The sequence below is a fragment of the Pelodiscus sinensis genome, chromosome 3 (assembly GCF_049634645.1).
Source record: "Pelodiscus sinensis isolate JC-2024 chromosome 3, ASM4963464v1, whole genome shotgun sequence".
In the NCBI taxonomy this organism is placed as follows: domain Eukaryota; kingdom Metazoa; phylum Chordata; order Testudines; family Trionychidae; genus Pelodiscus; species Pelodiscus sinensis.
In genome coordinates, this window is record NC_134713.1 from 2630415 (window position 1) to 2653070 (window position 22656).

The 22656-nt window shown below is 52.0% G+C and overlaps 1 protein-coding gene across 4 annotated transcripts in view; it reads right to left on the reverse strand.

The window, feature by feature from the left end:
- Positions 1-22656, reverse strand: part of BLK (BLK proto-oncogene, Src family tyrosine kinase) — a 71845-nt gene that overhangs the window by 16519 nt on the left and 32670 nt on the right. For 3 of the 4 annotated variants that reach the window (XM_075923239.1, XM_025181099.2, XM_025181100.2), the window contains exons 4-9: positions 21973-22069; positions 20389-20487; positions 18815-18918; positions 2281-2430; positions 1632-1784; positions 12-191 (exon numbers count right to left, since the gene is read on the reverse strand). In XM_075923239.1, coding sequence (XP_075779354.1) covers positions 12-191; positions 1632-1784; positions 2281-2430; positions 18815-18918; positions 20389-20487; positions 21973-22069 — 783 coding nt within the window. The remainder of the gene's footprint in view (positions 1-11; positions 192-1631; positions 1785-2280; positions 2431-18814; positions 18919-20388; positions 20488-21972; positions 22070-22656) is intronic. The other variant, XM_075923238.1, reaches the window with a different exon arrangement.

Genomic DNA, 22656 nt, shown 5'->3' on the forward strand with positions numbered 1-22656 from the left:
AGGGTCTTTACCGTTGGCCATGTACTCAGTGACAATGTAGATGGGCTGCTTGGTGACGACGGCGTGCAGCCGGACCAGCTTGTCATGCTGGAGCATCTTCATCAAGTTTGCCTCGGCCAGGAAGGCGTCGGGCGCCATGGCGCCCTCCTTGAGGGTCTTCACGGCCACCTTCACATTGTTCTTATAATAGCCTGCCACGAAAGGGAAAGGAGGGTCCCGCGGTCACAGTGGTGGCTTGGAACAACAGGGGCAACTCCTTGTTCTGCTGCAGCTTTGCTGGGCGAGGAACAAGTCCCTGGGAGCCAGGCAATGCGTGCCTCAGTTTCCCCCGGGGAATGATGGGAGAATCGTGAAGAGATTCTTCCAAAGACCACCCTTATCTAAACCCCTCACTTTCATGGGAACGTACAAACACTCGCTTTCTGAGAGCTCCTGTCGGCTCTCTCCATCCCTACGCTCCAAGCTGGAGAGAGACCTTAAGGGTGAACATGCCTTATTCCCAGGTAGCTGGACAAATGAATTGGGATCAGCATGGGAAGAGATGGTGGGAGAGCTGAGGTGGGCCCCGCCATGTGCTGAGCATGGGGGACGTGATAGTGGGTTGACTTATGAGGAGGGATTTGGGCTTGTGTAGTCTGCAGAAGAGAAGAGCGAGGGGGGATTTGGTAGCAGCCTGCAACTCCCTGCAGGGGGGTCCAAAGAGGCTGGAGAGAGGCCGTTCTTAGTGGGGGCAGGTGGTAGAACAAGGAGCGATGGGCTCAAGTTGTGGTGGGAGAGGTCTAGGTTGGAGATTAGGACAAACGATCTCCCTAGGAGGGTGGGGAAGCCCTGGGACGGGTTCCCTAGGGAGTTGTAGAACCTCCGTCACTGGAGATATTTAAGAGCATGTCAGGTAGACATCTATCAGGGATAGTCTATACGGTGCTTGGTGCAGTCATGAGGGCCGGGGACTGGACTCGACGACTCTCAGGGTCCCTCCCAGCTCTAGTGTTCTATGTTTCTATGCTGGTAACAGCACCCTTAGGCTCCGTCTAGACTGGCACAATTTTCCGGAAATGCTTTTAATGGAAAAGTTTTCCGTTAAAAGCATTTTCGGAACAGAGCGTCTAGATGGGCACGGACGCTTTTCTGCAAAAGCACTTTCTGCAGAAAAGCGTCCGTGGCCAACCTAGACGCGCTTTTCCGCAAAAAAGCCCCGATCGCCATTTTCGCCATCGGGGCTTTTTTGCGGAAAACAAATCTGAGCTGTCTACACTGGCCCTTTTGCACAAAAGCTTTGTGAAAAAGGGACTTTTGCCTGAACGGGAGCAGCATAGTATTTCCACAAGAAGCACTGATTTCTTACAGTAGGAAGTCAGTGCTTTTGTGGAAATTCAAGCGGCCAGTGTAGACAGCTGGCAAGCTTTTCCAGAAAAGCGGCTGATTTTCCAGAAAAACTGGCCAGTCTAGACACAGCCTTAGTCTTCCAGCACTTGCTCTTGAGCTTCTAGCCTCCCCTATGAGCAGTCGGCCAGGTCCTAGCAAGGCCCCTGCACTCGGGACAATTCTCAGAAAACAAGGGTTCCCTTTTCCTGTGGCTCCCGCGCGGTGCCCGGGGCTGACTCGGTGGGGCGAGGGGGCGTTGCACTTACCCATCCAGACTTCTCCAAACTGCCCCGCGCCAAGTTTCTTCACAAGTTTGAGAGACTCCCGTGGGATTTCCCATTCGTCCTTTGCCCAGGGCCTCTGGGGAACCAGGGATATGCACGGCGCGATCAGCCTCTGGCACAAACCATCCCCTTTGTCTGCATCGAGAGAACAGCCGTCAGCTCGCCAGTAAGGGCCAGAAATTCCGGCCGGACTCTCCGGCCTGAGGTAACTTGCCTCCTCCTCAGCTTGTGGGACAGCCACTCCACCTAGGCTGTTTGAGCCCCAGGAGAAAGGCCTGGCAGGCCCATGCAATGACAGATCCCCTAGCCCCACTCTTTCCCCCACCAGCTCATGCAAAAGAGTTTCTGCCATCAGAGTGCTTGCACTGTCTCACACCCCACATGCCTCTATCCAGACTCCAGTCCCTTCCAGCCATGGTGGCTCTCCCGCCCTGGCTCCTGCTGTGCCTGGCGGAGCTGCTGTGCCCTGGGAAGGGACGGTTTTGCTCCTGTGCATGTCTGATTTGGGACATTCATTTTGCTCATGGCTGTGGGTGGAGAGACACCAGGCCCGGCGGCCTCCTTCTGCCAGCAGGCAGCGTGTCTCTGCTGCTGTGGCCGACGGCCCTGTGCACGGCCCCGGGCCACTTACTGCAGTAATGCTGGACGAGCTGGCGCAGCGAGGAGAAGGAGGTCTTGGGGGAGATGTAATACCCCCCGCCGTCCAAGGAGCGGATCCGGTAGTGTTTGATTATGTCGCCCTCAGTAGAGCTGCTGTCTCTCACGGACAGTGAGAAGGCACCTAGAGAATAAGTAAAAGGAACCACGTTTACCAGCAGTGAGACCGACCTGAGGGCCTTCCCCTTCCTCCAGCACCTCGTGTCTGCCACGGGACCCAGCCCATCCCACAGACGGGCCCGTCTCTGCTCCGGATATTCAGGGGCAGGACACGCAACGCTCTCGCCTCCCGTCCGTTTTCCACCTTGGTGAAATCCGGGCATGCGGCCCACATTCCACAGGGGGCTCAGGAGTCACCAGAGTGGATCGAGCACAAGATCCTGCAATCTCACAGGCCGCATGCCAGGCTGAGACTCTCTGGTCCGGCACCCTCAGGACCTGGCCGGTGCCGAACCAGAGAAGTTGCCAGACCACAGGAAGTCAATATTGTCTAGCAGCATGACCAGCCCTTCCACGGCTGACTGGGAGGTGCGTCTACGCAGCACCGTAACTCGAAATAAGATACGCCATTTGAGCTATGCAAACCGCGTACCTTATTTCGACACTATTTCAAAATAGCTTATTTTGTCACTTAGCGCAGTCCATATAGTGCCAAATTTCGAAATAAAGCGCTATTCCGAAACGTCTCTTACTCCTCGTGGAAGGAGGTTTACAGGGACGTCAGAATAGCAAACCCGAAATAATGGGCTTGCTGTGAAGACGCAGGGTAGATATTTCAGGGTACTCCGGTATCCTGAAATAGTGTTGCAGCGTAGGTATTTAGTGGTAAATTAGAGCCAAATAACAGCACCGAACTCTGAGCGCCGCAGGCCTGGTGGCTATAAACAAGCCTTATGGGACCGCGGGACACTTGGCCACGCCCATGCGAAGTGGATATCCAGCTCACTCAAATCATGCCGGACCATGGATGTTGCCAGACCACAGAGTGCCGGACCAGAGAGTGCCGGACTAGAGAGTGCCGGACCAGAGAGTGCCGGACCAGAGAGTGCCGGACTAGAGAGTGCCGGACCAGAGAGTGCCGGACCAGAGAGTGCTGGACTAGAGAGTGCCGGACCAGAGAGTGCCGGACCAGAGAGTGCCGGACTAGAGAGTGCCGGACCAGAGAGTGCCGGACCAGAGAGTGCTGGACTAGAGAGTGCCGGACCAGAGAGTGCCGGACCAGAGAGTGCCGGACTAGAGAGTGCCGGACCAGAGAGTGCTGGACCAGAGAGTGCCGGACTAGAGAGTTCAACTTGTAGATGCTTCTAAGTGTGTGTGGAGGGGCAATGAACACCACGGAACTCTATTCTGTCCCTGACGAGCGATCAGCATAGATAAAGGAGCATGGTATTTCATGACGGGATGATCTAGACAGTACTGGGTCCTGCCATGAGGGCAGGGGACTGGACTTGATGACCTCTCGAGGTCCCTTCCAGTTCTACTGTTCTATGATGCTATGTTAGTATGACCACAAGGAGCCTTAGCTTGCATTGCTCAGGCCCAGCTCTTTGAAATCCCACCAGCAAGATTAGTTTTGTCATGAAGTCACTGGAGCGATGCTCAGGAGAATGGGTCTCCGCTCCTGGCTCTATCACATGCTGCCCTTGTTATCTTTGACACGTCAACCTGTCTCCATGCCTCAGTTTCCCATTCATAAAGTGGATCTTCTCCCACCCACGGCCTATGTCGTCTGCACGTGTCTTCTGTCCACGCGGCCATCTGGAGGGGGGAGGGGAGTGCAGCATGGGCCGATACGCTCAACCCGGCTATGATCAGTCTGGCTCGAATACCCCAAGCAATGAAGCTGCACGGGACCCTGGACAAGCCCGCCGGGGACCATGGGTATGTTCATGAGCAGCGTGGCTAGCCCCTGGTGCCATCCCACCTCTGGCTGTGGTGAGGACGTACCCTTTGGAGCTGAGATGCTTCCAACGGGTGTAGTCGATACAGGAAAATGAGCATACGGTATGATCCCACGGGGAGATCACATGATTAAACATCACCAAGGCAAAGTGTCAGGAAGTGTTATTACCATGGTGACGACCATCCCAGTGTCTGGCAAAACACCCCTTCCCTGACATGCAGCAGCCTTTAGTATTCAAATCCTGAGGTTTCATACGGGTCTGAAAATACACCTCTACTCTGCTCTGCACAACTCACTCCAATATCGGGCTGCCAGTGTGTGTTTAGGATGCAAAGCAGGGGTTCTCAAACTTTGTGATACCGCGACCCCCCTCTAAGTTGCTCGTGACCCCCTGGGAGGTCAGGACCCACAGATGTAAAGGATCAACCAGTTAACTGGCAACCCAGTAAGCACCACCCTTACTGGGTGATGCTTACTAGGTAACTGGTTAGCCGGTGGTCCGGCCGGACTGGAGCAGTTCTCCGTCTGCAGGCCTGGCCTGGCTTGCCTGAAGCAGCCCCTGCCCGCAGGATCCCTGTGAACCATAACATTTAACAGGTTCACTTTTTAAACGGGATTTTGTATCCCTAGGACGTGTAAGGAGCAGCACTTTAAAACGTATTTCCGTAAAAACTGCCAGGCACCGTGGAGAGATTATTTCCTTTGTCTGGAGTTTGTTTCCGAACGTGGGGTAGGCCCGATGAATTTGGATGCATGTGCAATTTTTCGTGTTTGAAATGCTGCCTTCTGCAAAAGCAAATCTGCCATCAAGGACCATAAGCAGAAGTCTCCCATATCTTTGACATCAAAGTATTCCAGACACAGGAGTAGTATTCTACCGGACAGTCCGGTATTTGCGCTCTTTGTCCGGTAAAAAAAAAAAAGAGAATACCGGGCATGTGCAATGTTCGGTATTCTCTGATTTTTCCGACTGCGCACCAGCCGGAAGCCTAGTGTGGGTGGGGGGAGTGGCTGGAAGGGGGGGGCCACGAACAGCGCTAGGAGCCTGTGATTGCACAGAAGCCTGGCGTGGGCGGGGGGAGTGGGTGGGAGTCCGCCCCCACGTTTTTTGTTTGTTTGTTTGTTGTTTGGGGGTTTTTTTGCTCGACCAAAAAATACCGGGTATCCGGTATTTTTTGGGAGACCATCTGGCAACCCTACACAGGAGGACTATTACAAATGTGTAAAACCGACCTGTTGGCCTTTTTAGGGTTTCATAGTGTGTCAGTACAAAATGTGGAGGGTCATTGTGAAAAGGGTTTAGAAGGGTTAGCCATCTGTATCTGTGTTCCTAGTCCCCGGCCCCTCCCCCCAGCATTGCTAGTTGAATCTGGAACCCCCATCCCTCGGTGCCCGTCAGCCCCGGTCTGCAATGCTGCCAGTAATCATGTCTTGCCTTGCAATGCACCTCTAAGCCCCAACTTGCTGTTCCAGTCCAGACTGTTCAGCCAGCAAAACCGGCCTAGCCCGGGACTGGTAACCATACCCGATTGTGCTTGTCTTTAAGGCTATGTCTACATGACACTTCTTTTTCGGAAAAAGGTACGGAAATTGCGCTCCACAATTTGCGTGCCTTTTTCCGATTGTTTTTTCAGAAGAGGCTTTTCTGAAATTTGGTCCATCTACATTGGGCCAAATTTTGGAAGAACCTCCTCTTTCGGAAGAGCCCTTCTTCCTCAGGAAATGAGGTTTACAGGGCTTCCGAAAGAGCGTGTCTGCTCTTCTGCAAAAAATGTCGGAAGAGCAGACACAGTCACAAGACACGGTGAAGTTTTTCCGGGCTACCTCCAGTATCTGGCTCATTTCAAAGTCATTTACACCGTCAGGGTTTAGAGGTGGATGCTAGTGGAAAGGGAATGTGTCCAGGAGGAAAGTTTCGATTCTCTTTTCACAACTTCAACAGCAACAAAAGATTAAAATAAAATCCATGCTAGTAGCCTCAGAGACTCACAGTAACTTCCACAGCGATAAAGCCACACGCACAGCGTAGTCCTAATGAAGACCACGGTGATACTAAGTCTACCCAGCCGGCTCAAGCCACCTCACAATGATTCTGGGTGCACATCCCAACACACAGATACAACCTCGCAATAAGAATTTGGTAGCATACCAGGTCTGCTCTCACTAAGTGCATGAGATCTGTGCCCAAAAGGAAGGGGCGAATTTTACCCTTCCAAAGAGAAATTATTATTTCTATGTTGGGGCTGCTGATTGTTAGATTAATCTCCATCGTCTCACTATTATTTACCCTCCTTCTCCTCTCCCCCCTGCCATTTTGTTTGTTGTATCCACCTGATGCTCTTTGTCACAACAAAAATGAGAAGGGGTTTGACACAGGTACCATATGAAGAGAAATTTAAAAGAGTGGGACTTTTCAGCTTAGGAAAGAGGAGACTAAGAGTGGATGCGGATATGACAGAGGTCTATAAAATCATGACAGGTGTGGAAAAAGTGAATAAGGAAAAGTTATTGATTTGTTCCCATCACAAGAACAGGCAGCAAGTTTAAAACAAATAAAAGGAAGTTTTTCTTCATGCAATGCACCGGCAACCTGTGGAACTCTTTGCCAGAGGATGTTGTGAAGACCAGGACTTTAACAGGGTTCAAAAAGGAACTAGATAGATTCATGGAGGTTAGGTCCATTGATGGTTATTAGCCAGGATGGGTAGGAGTGGTGTCCCTAGCCTTTGTTTGGCTGGGGCTAGAAATGGGTGACAGGAGAGGGATTCCTTGATGATTCCCTGTTCTATTCATTCTCTCTGGGGCACCTGGTATTGGCCACTGTGAGCAGACAGGACACTGGGCTAGAGGGACCTTTGGTCTGACACAGTCTGGCGACTCTCGTGTTCTTATGTAACTCTTTGGGGCTGGGGCTGGGGTTTTTTTCCTCTTTGGGTGTATAGTAAGCAGTACAGTGAGGCCTTCATCCCTGACTCAAATCCCCCGACTGCTACTGGAACACGAACACAAACACTCACCGCAACACAAATACACAATAAGCAAGCAGCAATGAGCAAGTAAAAGTGAGCAAGAAAATGGGATGAAGGCTACCTTGACACGAGGGGGCCTGTCTGAGAGGACTGGCAACTCTGTCCAGATAAGCACAATTCAGATCTATTGTACGAAACGGTTCCAGGCACGCAGGCCCCAGTCCAGCCTACCCCTGGGGAAGCCAGTGTATTAACCATCTCTCTGGGTACTTTTGTGTAATGCCCACAGCTGCCCCTAGCGCGCCCTCTCATGGCCAGCATGTCTCTGCATCGCCTTGCTCTGCTCTCAGGGCCCTTTCAGAACTCACTCGCCTCAAAAGGCAGTTACGGTAAATCCCCTCTTTGGATCCCACTAATCGCCCCTTCCCCCAGAACACAGTGACCCTCCAGGCCTCAAGCTCTGTTGAGTGCCCCTCCCCTGATTAAACCAGACTAACACAGAACACACATTCACACAGCCTCCTCTGGCCTTTACTGGCCTCTCCCCTGCTTAGATCGCTCTCTGGCCGCCTCCTCCATTTGCCTATATCGTTCATGGCACGTGCGGCCCATTTCACAACTTCGGATGCACAATTGGCACACATAACTGATCCGACCGTATCGGAGAATACTTTTGCATGGGTAAATCTGTGTGTTTATTCAGGCCATCTCTCAAAAAAATGGAGTTCATAGGAACTTTTAAATGGTTGAGAATAATTGAAATGGGCTAATAATTGAAACGGGCTAACATCAGGAAATCGAACTGTGCACCAGCACTGGGTGGGCCAGTATTAAGTCAGGTTATGGCCTTAGAATGTGACCCCTAGACCTTTAGGTCAAAGGTCGCTTGGCCCCTGTGATATGATCTAAAGCTTGGTGCCCCCAACACCTGGCATTTCAGGCAGTCACCTGGCCCTAAATCTAACCCTGCACCCACACGCTCCTGCTTCTTCGGGTTTTTCCTCATTGACGTAGGGCCCTGTAGTGATGTTCCTTCTTTCTGCAGGATCTGCAGAAGTAGCTGTAATCTGTTCCCTGCACTTTCTTATCTTGGGATCACCTGGTTCAGCCTACTTTTGGCTCATCTTTCAACCAGGGCTATCTGATCCTCCGTCTGTCCAGCCCAGAACCAAGCCAACCTGGTACACCTCCATTCCTGTAGCATCTGAGTACCTCACGTGCTGTATTGCATTTATCCTCATACGCCCCTGGTGAGGCATCCTCCACCTTTTACAGATGGGGAACCTAGCAGAGGGATGTTAAATGACTTGCCAACGGACACATAGTGAGTCAGTGGCAGAAACTACAAACTTAACCCAGCTATCACAAGTCCTACACCCATGCCTTGCCTACAAGTCTAGCTTTCCTCCCTGTGGAGTTAATAGAGATCAGAATTTGGCCCATTGAGTCTGCAAAATTAGCCTGCAGATTTCTGATTCTCCTATGGGATTTTACTCCTTTGTGCTTGGAAAACACCCCTTATTTCAGGTGTGCCCATCAATAGCAAACCTTATTGGTGGTGCCTTAAGGAAAAAACAAAGCCCAAAAAGACTCCATCCACTTCGGTTTCTGCCTGGGTAATATTTTCTTAGTCCTTCCAACATTCATAGCTTCAGAGATATGGAGGAAAGAAAGCTCGATATTGTGGGTAAACTCTTCCTGCCTCCCACACCCCAGAGCTGTTCATTTTCTGTTAGTTTGAGGTTAGTGAGAGCACAGCTGTTCCCACAAGTTTCAGAATAATTAGCGTTTTTAGAAGGCTTGTTTATTTCCTCCTGCTTAAGAGAATTTGCTCTCCGGTATCTGTTTCATTAGTGACCTGCTTATCAAGTTATCTTGTTCAATTCCCCACCTCACTGTGCTGTCAAAAGCCTCCCTGGTATCCTCTATAACATGTAAATATTAAAGAGGAATTGTCAGTATGGAAGTACGTTAGAAAATTGATTAAGGGACAAAAATTAGATGACTGGCACTGTTAATACCTGCATCACTACAATGGTAAGGATGAAGTCTGAACATGTAATATGCTAGCAAAGTGTGCTCACTCCTCATCTAGTGGAGGCACCGATCGCAGATAACAGCCTACTACTGTTACCAGCTAATGGAGTTACTCACTTAGCTCAAAAGGTAAGGCCAGTGCTGCAGGTCAGGAGAATAAACTGCTGATGAGACACAGAGTAGATATAAATAGCCAATGTTAAGCACAACAACAACAACAACAACAACAGCAAAAAACCTTTAAGAGCAGCATGAATTCAGCCACACTGCACCAGTGTGCATTAGTTCATAGCTTTAACGATAATACTTTGTGCTTCTGTCTGTGGGCCCGGCTGCATATTTGTGAATTCACCCTCACAACACTCTTTTGGAGGGATAGCTTTTCTCTCTTTTACAGAGGTAGAAGCCAAGGGCGAGGGAGATTAAGTGATTGGACCAAGAAGATTCAGGAAGCCTGTGGCAGAGTCAGCAATCAAACCAAGAATTTAGTAAGATTAAAAGAAGGCTTGGTCGCTTATCTGGATAAAAACAGCCAGAGGTAGAACAGCAATGTAACAGAGCATGTCAGAATGAAGATGAAAAGCTTACGTTTCCCGCTGATCACCGACTATTACCGTTACGAGGACACCGTCATGAACCAGATTATGTACATCTACCCCCGTCAGGGCATCTCGCACTTTCTTATGCAGCCTCCTCTGACCCATCAGAAACACAGAACTGATCTCCGCTCTCGTTCAATCTTGCCATGTCTACTTTCATATTCACGTCGCCTGAATCCAAGCCATATATTTTATTCGCAAAATCCTACTCCCTCCCCCTTTGTAGCAGTCGAATCAGGGTCAGAAAATACTGTGTGGGGATAGATTCACCCATCCCCCGCATCACTGACAAAAACAGAGTTTATTCATGGTTATTACTGATTTGCCACAGGTCCCAATCAGGATCGGATCCTCACAGTTCCAGAGACAGCACAGATGTATGGAAAGAAAAGATCTCGGTCACCAAGTGAGGCTGCTCAGGAGAGACTCAGATGCCACCCAGCTGATGAGCAGAACGCCCACAGCAAGGTTTTCTTTGTTTCGACTGGTGGTGCACATTCACACATGCCACATATAAAATTATTCCGCGCGTGGGCAGAAACAATCTGCACACCGATGAAAAGAGATTAGAGGGAACATTGCTTTCCAGTCTTTCATGTAAAGGCACAAGGTGAACCCCGAGGCTGGCATGGAGTCCTGCTGAACATGCTTGCCACAGAGCCTTACTGAAGTAAGTTACCTGGCAACAAGCAAGGCACATGTTTGGAAAGTTGTTCTCTGAGAGTAATTCTCAGTGGTTCGCGGTCATGCTCCCAGGAGGATAATCTGTCTGGGTTAAGCGTGGGGGTGAGGACTGCACCAAGACTTCCATAAAACTGCTCCTTGTTGTCTTCCTCATCATTGAGTGCTGGGGGTAGGCCCTGACGATGGTGGCATATTGCTTGTTGCTGAGTCTGAGTTGCAAAGTCATGAGGTGCTCCGGAAGCTGACCCGCAATCTTACATTTGACAGCAAAGCCAATCCCACGAATGTGTCTCTCTTTCCTTAAGCTGTCACTACTTCCATCCTCTTTTAATTGGCCCCCATTGGCCTGGTGGGTCTAAGGCCAGGTCTACACTAAAAGAGAAGGCTGAACCAAAACACGCAACTCCAGCTACGTTAATTACGTAGCTGGAGTCGATGTACCTTGTTTCGAGGTTCCCCGCCGACCCCACGGCGGGAGGCCGACGGGAGCAAACGCTTCCCTTACGCCTTGCAGAAGCAGGAGTACCAGCCACCAGTGCGGGTGCCCTCTGAATTCAATTTAGCGAGTCTTAACTAGACTCACTAAATCAAACTCCGGAAGATCAATCGCGGAAGCGTCGCTCTTCCATTTAGTGAAGACAAGGTGTAAGAGATGCCATGTCAGTGTTGAGTCTTATCCATTCTCTGGCAATTATGGCCGTTCTCTCTGCGCTGAGAGTCCATAAGAGTGTGGACGTTCCCGGTGAGAGAATCCATCGACTTACATTGCGTGTTTCGGCTGGGGAGTTGTGTGATCCCACCCGGTTATGGCCAGTCAGAAGAGCATGAGGCAGCTGACGTTCGGGGCACCTTTTCTAGCCCCCTCTCCATTCGGGGTGATCAGCGAGGATCTGGAAAAGGCTGCTCCCACAGCCGCTGCAATGCGTCTCTGGTCTCAGGCCAGCCCAAAACGAGACTTGTGACCACAGACTCTCAGAGATCACTGCGCCCATCTTCCCCGTCACCCCTCCCTCGTCTCGGGACTGTGTGCGGGTGTGACCCCTTTGGCAGAGGCCTGCTGGTGAACTCTTTGGGCATGTTACGATAGTCAAGGAAGGGGACACATCTCTGGGCAGAGGCAACAGAGTTACTACCAACCTTTCCATTGCAAGAAAGAGACTTGCCACTTAGCCACCTCCTCCTCCTCGTCAAGGGACTCCTCTCTGAGTCACAGCGTGGCTTCTGGCTGTCCCGAGGCACGTCCGCCATGCTCTTCCCGGCCCGACAGATCCAGAAGACGTGCCGAGAGCCACGCCAGGACCTGTTCATGGCATTCATCGATCTGACCAAGGCCTTGGACTTCATCATCCATGAGGCCCTTGGACTCCATCAACCGTGAGGCCCTACGGAAGGTGCTGTGTAGATTTGGCTGCCCACCGAAATTCATTTCCACCCCCGGATGACTCCCGGATGGGTGGACAGCCACCACTGTGTGCGACTGCTCAGAGACCAAACGATTCCTCAGGCTCCATTTACCGTCCCACAAGCCCGAGTCTCCTTCGGGGTTGCCTTCCTGCCAGGGCCGGGATGGAGTATTGTCCAGACGGCCTCCATCTCCGACGTCTCCAAGCAAAGTCGAAGACCACAAGATACAGAGGCCTGGGTCATTCTTGTGCAACCCACACGCCCGCTGTGGGTGGTTCTCTGTCCCTCCAAGACCACTTACAGCCCGAGCGAGTTTGTCTACAGCTGTAGCTGGGAGCCAGGTGTGGTTCCGCCTCTTGGCGTTACACTTGCGCACACAGGGGCCGACCCGCAAAGCACCGTGGTTCTTTTTGCCAACGCCTGTCTCAGCCTGGTCTCTTTCTCATCACGGAACACGCAGGCACTCTGCCACCTGCACTAACTCATCTAGGCACTCCACAAATGGCCCCCAGCGGAGATCCCCTGGAAAACGGGGTCCCTATTCTATACCGTGGCAGCCACTGACCCAGAAGTCGAGTGGCGGCTCTGCGGTGCCGGTCCTTCCTTCGGAACGTCTCAAACAAGTCGTCGTGATCGGGATCTGCAAATGAGCCCCAAGTGTGGTTCTCCTCTCCTCCCTACTCTATGGGGATGAGATTCCAGACAGTCTGCCAGGAATAGCCAGCAACCCTGCCTAAGGAGGAGTCTCAGGATCAGCTGGGAAGACCAACCTACTAACATCAGCTTTCTCTCCGCAGCCAACATCGGCGGTATAGAAACGCGGGTCACGGAAACAACAACTCTCCTGGGCTGGCCGCTGTGTCCGCACGCCTGACACGCACGTCCTCTTCTCACAGTCACGCCAGGCTCACGGAGAGCAGCAGACGGACAGCTTGACAAGGGAGGTGCCCACCCAACAAACCAGGAGGAACCGGTGCGGAACTGGTACCACACCCAGCACCGGACGTGCTCATGAGATAGGCGCGTGACCACAGAGGACAGGCAGGGCACAGCAGTCCAGACAACAATGACGTTTCATCCAAGAGGACCCTCGTCGCTTGCAGGGGAACATCTGGGAGACCTGGGCTCCTCCACCACTTGAAAACTCCCCAAGGAGCCCTCTTGGCTGGGAGCATCCTCGCTTCCAGGGAGCGCTGAAGAAGACGACGGCCCAATGGGGTAGGGCAGATCAAGTGGGACCCACCGGGGTCAGTCCGGGGGGTTGGTTCTGTTTAATTGTTTAGATAACGGCATAGAAAGGCACTTGCAAAGTCTGTAGATGACGCCGCACGGGGACGGGTTGCAAGGGCTTTAGAGCAGGGGAGGGGGCAATAATTGTAATGGGGGGGGGCACTCCAAGTGGTCAAGGGCCGCACTTCTCTAGAGGAGGTGTGGGGTCCGGGATGGAGGTTGGGTGCAGAAGGGAGCTTGGGACAGAGGATTGGGGTACAGCAGGGGGTGGGGGCTGAGAGGGAGTGTGTGTGAGAGCAGGGGTTGTGATCTGGGGCAGGAGGTTGGGGTGCAGGGACAGAGAGAGGGTATGGGTACAGGAGAGCGTACTGGCCTAGGGAGGGGTGCACAAGGAGGTGTAGGGTCTGGGAGGGAGTTGTGACCTGGAGGAGGTAGGGAGAGGGGATGAGGGGTGACCTGGGGAAGGAAGTTGTGGGGGGAGAGACAAGGGGTGGGGTGCCAGAGGCAGGCTGTGACCTAGGCAGCTCCCAGCCAGCAGCCCTGCAGGAACCTGAGACAGGCCCTGCAGGAACCTGGACCACCAGTACCCCAGTGCTGAAGGCAGGAGCCATAAGCCTGAGGGATCAGATTTGGGCAAGTCAAGGGCCGTAGGTTCCCCACCCCTGGTTTAAAGCAGTGCAAGCTGCTCCATTGTAGCAGTCTCTGCGGTGGCTGCGGGCCAGATCTGATGGCTTGACGAATCCGGCCAGCTAGCTGCATCTTGCCTACCCCGGCTTTGGAGGATAGAATTAAAATTCCAACTGATCCGGGCAAGCTGGAGCGATGGTCTGAGGCCGCTAGGATGAAATTCACAAAGGACCGAGGCAAAGTGGGAAATGACGGCTGAGGAAGCAGCACTGCGGAAAGGCGGCTGGAGGGCAAAGCGGATCTCACGGTGGCAAAAAAAGCAAACAGCATTCTGGGATGTCTTCGCAGGAGCGCTGGACGCAAGGCACGCCCCGTAATTCTTCTGCGCCACTCGGCACTGATTAGGCCTCAGCTGGAGCACTGTGTCCAGTTCTGGGCGCTCCGTTACAGCAGAGAGGTGGACAAATTGGAGAAAGTCCAGAGGAGACCAGCAAAAATGATTAACGGACTGACGAGGGAAGACTGAAAAAACTGGGGGTGAGAAGACAGAGGAGACACGACCAGAGTGTGAGCTGAACGCTTGGGTGGCCACCCAGGATAGATTCAAATGCCACCTGGCTGATCAGCAGGGTGCTCACAGAGCCCGCAGCCGGCAACATGTGTTTCTGCTGGTGGTGCACATCTGCACATGTCTCGGTGCACAGAACAAAACTTATTCCGCACGTGGGTGGAACAAATGATGGGGAACATCGGACATGATGACTGGTGTCAAGTGTATAAAAGGTTGTTCCAAGAAGGCATGAGAAAAAATGAATTATCCTTAACCTCTGAGGACAGGACTAGAAGCAATGGGCTTAAATTGCAGCAAGGGAGGTTTAGGTTGGACATTAGGAAAAACTTCCCAACTGTCTGGGCGGTGAAACACTGGAATAAATTGCCTGGAGAGGTTGTGGAATCCCCATCTCTGGAGATAGTTAAGAGCACGCTGGACAAATAACCGCCAGGAATGCTCTAGATAATTCTTGAGGCCCACTGCAGTCCCATGATTCTGCGATTCTATAAAAATGGGTTCAAAAACCAAGAGGAAAGAGTGGGCAAGAGAGGACGGAAGTATCTGAGATCGAGGCCTGTGGCTACATAGCTAATCTATTCTTGGCTTGCTTCAAGAGACCACATCCTGCTAGCCGCAGAATCAATATTAATGCTACTGAGTGGCTCTTTGAGGTGAAACTCTTAAGTCCTTTTTTTTTTCCAGATTTTCCTATCCCAGAACTTGCCCTACATAAGCCTGAAGTGATGAATGCCACCGATCTCTGTACAAAGAAACCCTCTAGCTAGAGCCAGCTCAGGAAGTCCCCACTGGGTGAGGATGAGAAAGGGTGTGGCTTTCTGTTCAGGAAAATTTTTTTTGTCATGCAGCTTCGAACATAGGGGCTTTGACCTACTTGCTGGAGACAGATGTAAAGAATCGCAGAAATGCAGAGAGTTCTCCGAGGGTTGCGTCTACCCTGCACCCTGAGCTCGAAATAAAGTGTGCAAATTGCGTCTCTTATTTCGATTCTTGTTCGAAATCGGATATTTCGAAATCTGGCGTGTCGACACAGCGCCCAATTTTGAAGTAAAACACTAACTCGAGACATCCCGTATCCACGGACCTAGGACACCTGTGATGGGCGTTTGTTCAGACTGGTCTTAAAAGCTTCCATGGATTCCACAACCCCTTGGAAGTTTGTGCCTCACTACTCGGGGGGCTAGGAAGTTTTTCCTCATATCAAACCTAAATCTGCCGTAAGCCTATTTCTTGTCCTATCTTCAGTGGACGCAGGGAACAAAGGATCCCATTTCTCTTTATGGCAGCCCTTAACATATCTGAAAACAGCTATGCCCCCCCTCCCCTCCTCCGTCTTCTTTTCTCAAGTAACTTGCTTGAGAACATCCTCTGCCGATGTGAGCTGGGAAGAGAGCGTGTCACCAAAACTCTAGGGCAAGCGTGGGGACCCTCCTCTAGGTCAGGGGCCGCTGAGCCATAGAAAAATGAGTCGGGGGGCTGCACAAAAGTGAGAAGAGATTCCCACATTCCCCTGCTATGTACATTGGACAAACGTCTCAGACACTTCGCCAAAGGATCAATGCCCACAAAACAGATATCAGACAGGATCACAAAGAAAAAACAGTTTCTTGCCATTTCAACCAGAAAGGACACTGTCTCAACGACTTAATTACCTGCATCCTGCTTCAAAGGCCTTTTAAAACTGCACTCGAAAGAGAATTCTCTGAACTGTTATTCATGCTAAAATTCGACACTTTACGCCGGAGTCTTAACAAAGACTCTAATTATCTTACCCATTACAAAGATAGCTTCCCCAATTATCACCTCTAATATCATTAGCTCACAGACATTTACCTCCCCCCCCCCCGCATACCCCTTCTGTTCTGAAATTTGATTTGTCCTTTTCATATGTGTTCATTTTTTTTAAGTGTATTCTTTGGTATATATGGTTGTGACAATTTTCTTCCACTATTTGATCTGAGGAAGTGGGTCTGGCCCACGAAAGCTCATCACCTAATAAACCATCTTGTTAGTCTTTAAAGTGCTACATAGTCCTGTATTTTGTTTCAGCTACCCTAGACTAACATGGCTACGTTTCTATCACTATTCCACATTCCCCTCACACTCCAAAGTCTAAGAGCCCTGGCTAGTAGATTTTGTGGGGGCCCCCTAGGTTTGGTGGAGGGGCCAAAATGAGTTCAGTATGTGGGAGGGAGCTGCCGAGAAGCGAGCTTGGGATGTGCGGTCTGGGTGGGAGGGAGGGTGCAGGAGTGTGTTGGGCACTGGGGGGTCTGGGAGGATAGGAGGGTGCAGGAGCAGGCTGAGGGTGGGAGGGTGCAGGAGTGGGCTGAGGATGGGAGGCTGGTGGGAGGTGCAGGAGTGGAGTGAGGGTGTAGGGTCTGGGCAGGAAGGAGGGTGCAGGAGTGTGTTGGGCACTGGGGGGTCTGGGAGGATGGGAGGGTGCAGGAGCAGGCTGAGGGTGGGAGGCTGGTGGGAGGGTGCAGGAGTGCAGTGAGGGTGTAGGGTCTGGGTGGGAGGGGGACTGCAAGGTTGGACTGCAGTGGGGGGGGGAGGATCCCTGAGCCTCAGGAGCCAAATCCGGGGGGCGAATCCAGCGCCAGGGTCGTATGTCCCCCACCCCTGCTCTAGGGGCCAAGAACCAGAGAGAGGGACAGTCCCAGTTCTGAATAGCTTCCGCGCCCGACGGAAAAGGGAAACATGGAAGCTGGAGATAGAGCCGTCCCGCCCATAGGATGGGTTGGGGCAGCCATGCCAGGCTCTCCCGGGAATCCCCCGGGCCCAAGTCATGCCGCTTGGGGGAGGGGGCTTCATGGGAGGGCTGCAATGGGGGAAGAGGGCCGAGCGGGGTCAGAAGAAGCAGAGCGGAGGTGGAGCATGGGCGGGGTTTGGGGGTGGGGGCGGAGCCTGGCGAGGAGGGGGGTTGCCTCAGGCCCCACCCCCCAGAGACGGTCCTGGCTAGAGAAAGCGGCTATCGAACACAAGCCTGTCAAGGTAGCTGGGAAATGGTCGCTCCAAAAATGAAACTATTTTCATCAAAATGTGCTTTCGCGTGGGCTGAGTTTCGGTGGAAAACCCAAATACTCGGCTCGGAAAAATGTTGCCAGAGGAGTGCCCATGTTGTCGGAAAAAGCCCTGCCCCTCAGGCTACGTCTACACGACGAGTTTTCTTCGCAAAAAATATACTAATGAGGAACTCATTTGCATGAGTCACGATCTCATTTGCATATTTTCCGCTGATCCATTTTTGCCTAGGGGTTTTTGAAAAGAAAACATTCGCACTGCTTGTTTTTGCACAAAAACCCCTAGGAAAAATGGATCGGCAGAAAATATGCAAATGGCATCATGACTCATGCAAATGAGTCCCTCATTAGCATATTTTTTGCCAAGCATACTCGTAGTGTAGCCATTGCAAAAGCAACAGTTCAATGGGCAATCGCGCATGGCCTTTTCCATGGTGTTCACTCAAAATTTGACAGGGCAGGGAGACCGTTCTGGGAGTAGCCGGGGGGAGGGGGGGCATGTTCTGGGGGTAGCCATGCCTCCCTGGCCCAGGCCCAGAACTGGGAACACACTAGGAAGGAGCATGGCGGAAAGGGATCTAGGGGTCATAGTGGACCACAAGTTAAATATGAGTCAACAGGGTGATGCTGTTGCAAAAAAAGCAAATCTGATTCTAGGTTGTATCAACAGGTGTGTTGTAAGCAAAACTCGTGAAGTCATTCTGCCGCTCTACTCTGCACTAGTTAGGCCTCAGCTGGAGTACTGTGTCCAGTTCTGGGCGCCACATTTCAAGAAAGATGTGGAGAAATTGGAAAGGGTGCAGAGAAGAGCGACAAGAATGATTAAAGGTCTAGAGAACATGACCTATGAAGCCAGGCTTCATGAACTGGGCTTGTTTAGTTTGGAAAAAAGAAGATTAAGGGGGGACATGATAGCGGTTTTCAAATATCTAAAAGGGTGTCACAAGGAGGAAGGAGAAAATTTGTTCCTCTTGGTTTCTGAGGACAGGACAAGGAGTAATGGGCTTAAAGTGCAGCAGGGGAGGTTTAGATTGGACATTAGGAAAAAATTCCTAACTGTCAGGGTGGTCAAATATTGGAATAAATTGCCAAGGGAGGTGGTGGAATCTCCCTCTCTGGAGATATTTAAGAACAGGTTAGATAGACATCTGTCAGGGATGGTGTAGACGGAGCTTGGTCCTGCCTTGAGGGCGGGGGGCTGGACTCGATGACCTCTCGAGGTCCCTTCCAGTCCTATGATTCTATGATTCTATGAAATCTTGTGAGGGAATCGGAGCTCAGCAAAAGGAGGGCCTCATTCTGCAGACGGGCGCTATCTGCCCCGGTTGGTACCGGCCCCTCGGCTCAGAGCGCGCAGGGCCGTAGGAGAAACAGCCAAATTGGCAGGGGGTTCTTAGTAGGAATCTCTGGCAGCTTGGCCGGCCAATGACAGGAAGCAACGCGAACCCGCCCCCCCAGCCGTACCTTTCGTGGTTTCGCTCTCCCTGACGAGGAAAGACCCGATTTTGTTGCCAGGCGCCATCAGCAGCCGCTCGGCTTCTTTTCTGCTGAGCGCGTTAAAATACCACCTGCGGGAGAAGAGGCCCAGAGCTGTTATGAGGCACTCTGCAAAGACCCAGCCTGCCTAGTGGTTATCTCCCATTGAAATGATGCGCGCCGTGTTTAACCTAGCAAAACGGAGGCTGGGAGGGGGCATCGTTGCTCTGTAAAAATACATCATGGGAGGGGGAAGAGCTATTTAAGTGACAGGACAGAATTGCCGGGCCCCTGGGCAAGGTGGTGGGTGGGGCTCCGTTCCGCGCTCCCCAAAGGGGCGGAGCCTCAGACAGAGGGGGCGGGGCTGCAGGGTAGCCTTCTCCCGTTAGCCCTTCAGCCCAAAGTCCAGTGGTGGTAACCAGGAGCCCCCCCTTTTGAGGAGCCCAGAAGCCCCCGGGACAGTTGCCCTTTTGCCCTGCCCCCCATCAGTGGGTCTGTTAAAAGACAATGGGGCTAAACTGGTCATGAATAAATTCAGGCTGGAATTTAGAAGACGCTTTCCAGCCCTCTCTGTAGAAGTAGTGGCCCTAGACTAGCTGCCAGCAACTGGCGCCCTAGGTCAACCATGCAATCGGCGCCCCCACCTCCAATCCCCTCAATGATATTCCACCACCATTTGGTGCCCCATTTAAATTAGCACCCTAGGAGACCGCCTAGTTTGCCTATATGGATGGGCCACCCTGAGTCATGGGGACACGCCACCTCACAAGCTGTAAGATGGAGCTGGTAGGCTGATGAACAGGATTGTGTGAGGTGATTGTAACAGCCAGGGACTGTGGACTCAACCCAAGCAATCCTTTTCAGTCCTAAGTTGGAGGACCCTGTGTCTAGCACCGACTACATTTCCGAACGGTTTTAGGTGGGGTAGAGTCCTTTACTGTAACATTTTCAACAGATGAGGGTCAGAGTTCTGTTCACTTTGGGCATGTCTACACTAGGAAATTATTTCAAAATAACGTTTAATAACTCCTGAAATAACAAAATCGAATTAGCGAAAGGAAGCCTTGAAATTAGACCGAGGCTACAGGGAAGCCTCGAAATGAGTCCAAGGCAGGCTCCCTTAACGTGGCCTTCAACGTAAAGCCCCAAGAAGCATGGGGGAGTAATTACTTTGAATGACTCTGGGGAGTCGTTATTTCGAAACAGCAGCTGCGGCGCATCCACTCTCCCGCTATTTCGAAGTAACTCTTTAGAAAGAAGCGTTCTTTCTCGTTATTTCGAAATAACCAGCCCCTGGTTTCGACATAACGGGCTTGGTCGTGCGGACGCGCCGCTTGTTATTTCGAAATAAGGGGAGTTATTTTGAAGTAACTCCCTCACGTAGACCGGGGCGTAGAGTCCAAATATCAGTGCGAACGCACGCCCCAAGGGAAAAGCCTGTGGCGATTCTTTGACAAGTTCAGGGTACGGCTTCGCTTCTCTGGCTTCCAAGCGATCGTTGTGTGGGGCGGCCCAAGAGACGTCACGTTCTAAAGACGAGGCGCTGATATTAGGACACCTACTTTTCCATTTCCAAGGTATCCACTCGTGCGACGAAGTTACTGGGGATGTAGCCTTTCCTCCCAGTGGTGAGAGACTCTGCCAGCCACCAGTCTCCATCTCTGCAAATCAAACAAGACACGGCGCATGAACGCCCAACGGAGCTTCTGCCTCAGCCCTGCCTGAGGCGGCTCAGGGCTGCGGAAGCTTCCGGAAGCTTGCAAAGGCGGCGCGGCGCTCCACATGCCGCCGCCCAGAGGACGTCCGCACCGCAGCTGCGCGGCGATCGAGCCCACGTGCTAGAAATAGCCGGGTGCCGGCAGCAGCCCTGTCTGAGGTTGTAGGTCCGTGCCGCTGTGGCCACGCAGCTGTTTTTAGCATGAACTGGCACCCAGCAGTCTCCCCACGCTGGGAATTGCGCCTCCCGGTGGCTGTGCGGACAGACCCCCGTTTCTATCAGCCCCCCCAGCTTGGAGGCTGGTTAGAAAGGCAACCCATAAAGACACTGGTCTCTTCAACCCTGAGCAAGTGGGTGTTTTTCACTTCCCACCTCCGTCCCAGACAGAGACTCGGGCACTGTCTTCAATTCCTCATCTGTTCCTCGCTGCTGCTTCCTTTATTGCATTAGGCAGCTCTCCGTGTTGGCTGCTCGGAGCGCCTTCCGAAACCCTGGGGGCACCCCAGAAAATACTGAAACCCACTCTCATTAGCTGGATGTTCACCACCTGTCACAACGGAGTGGTGTAAGGCAAGTGTCTGAACCAAAAACATCCACCAAAGTCATGAACCCCCTTTGGGACAACCTCACAAGACAACAATCCCTCCAAAGTTTTTCAAACAAAGTCAACAAAATCCACCCTAAACTGGCTAGGTCCTGGCCTTTCTTCAAAGGGAAACCAAACCCACATCCTTTTGAAGGCAAAGATCAGCCCACGCTGTGCCCACGTACACAGCTGACAAGTTGTTATTTATGCTACCTTAGCCTTTCTGAGTATCAGCTGACAGCAGGGCCATGCTGTTCGGCGCTGCCCATGAGCATGGGAAAAACAGTCCCTGAGCGAGAGTGCTTTTAAACTCAATTGGCTCAAGAGGTGTTATCATCCCCGTTCTACAGATAGGGAGCCAAGTGACTTCCCAAGATCGCAGCGCTCGTGTGGAAAGAACATAAGCACTAGGGGTCACCAAATGAAATTCATAGGAAGCAGGTTTAAAACAAACAAAAGGAAGTATTTGTTCGCCTAGCACACAGCCAACCTGTGGAACTCCTTGCCAGAGGATGTTGTGAAGGCCAGGACTATAACAGGGTTCAAAAAAGAACTAGATACATTCATGGAGGTGAGGTCCATCAATGACTATTAGCCAGGAGGGGTGGGAATGGTGTCCCTAGCCTCTGTTTGTCAGGAAATGGGTGACAGGGGAGGGATCACTTGATGATTTCCTGTTCTGTTCCCTCCCTCTGGGGCCTCTGGCATTGGTCACTGTCGGCAGACAGGACCCTGGGCTAGATGGACCTTTGGTCTGACCCACTGTGGACGAAGCACCGAACCCCAGCCTCGGAAGTTTTGGAAAGGCTTCTCCAGCAAGTGCTGCGGATGAGGGTCACTTACCTATTCAGGATTTGAAGTTTCTCTCCCTTGACCAGCTCCAAGTCGCGGTCACTGGTGGAGGTGAACTCATACAGTGCAATCACAATGTTCTCATCTGCTGTAAGGGAAAAGGACACGCCTGGGGTTAGGTGGCCCCCCACGGAGGGGATGAACTCGGCACGCGGTGCGTGGATATGAGAAAAGCCCAATCCCTCTCTTCTCCCACTTTCCTTGGTCGCTGTGGGACCCTCCCAGCCTCTCCAAAGACACCCTCGGCCTTCTCTTTCATTCAAGACTCTCGCTAGCCCCGCACACCGAGCCCACATTTAAATCTCGTCTCGACGTTGTGCACATCTCAGAGCCGGGTCTGCGCTGGCAGCAGCGTGTCGGGAATGAGAAGTTGCTATGAAAAGCAGGCTGTGCCCACACAGCAGTGTGATGCCACAGTGAAAGCCTCTGGCAGAGAGGAGGTGGCAAAGGAAAAGTTCCCACAGCTTCCCCCCGCTGGATCCTTTTCCTACGGCTTCCCCTGGGGAGACCCTTTCCCTACGGATGAGCCTTTCCCTGTGTTAGGAAAAGGCTCCTGCGCAGGCTGGAAAAGAGACACCATCCATGTTCCGCTATTTTTTCCATGTACCTGCAGAATAATTTTTGTTATATGCACTAAAGCATGTGCACCACCCATAGAAACATGCTGCTGGCTGT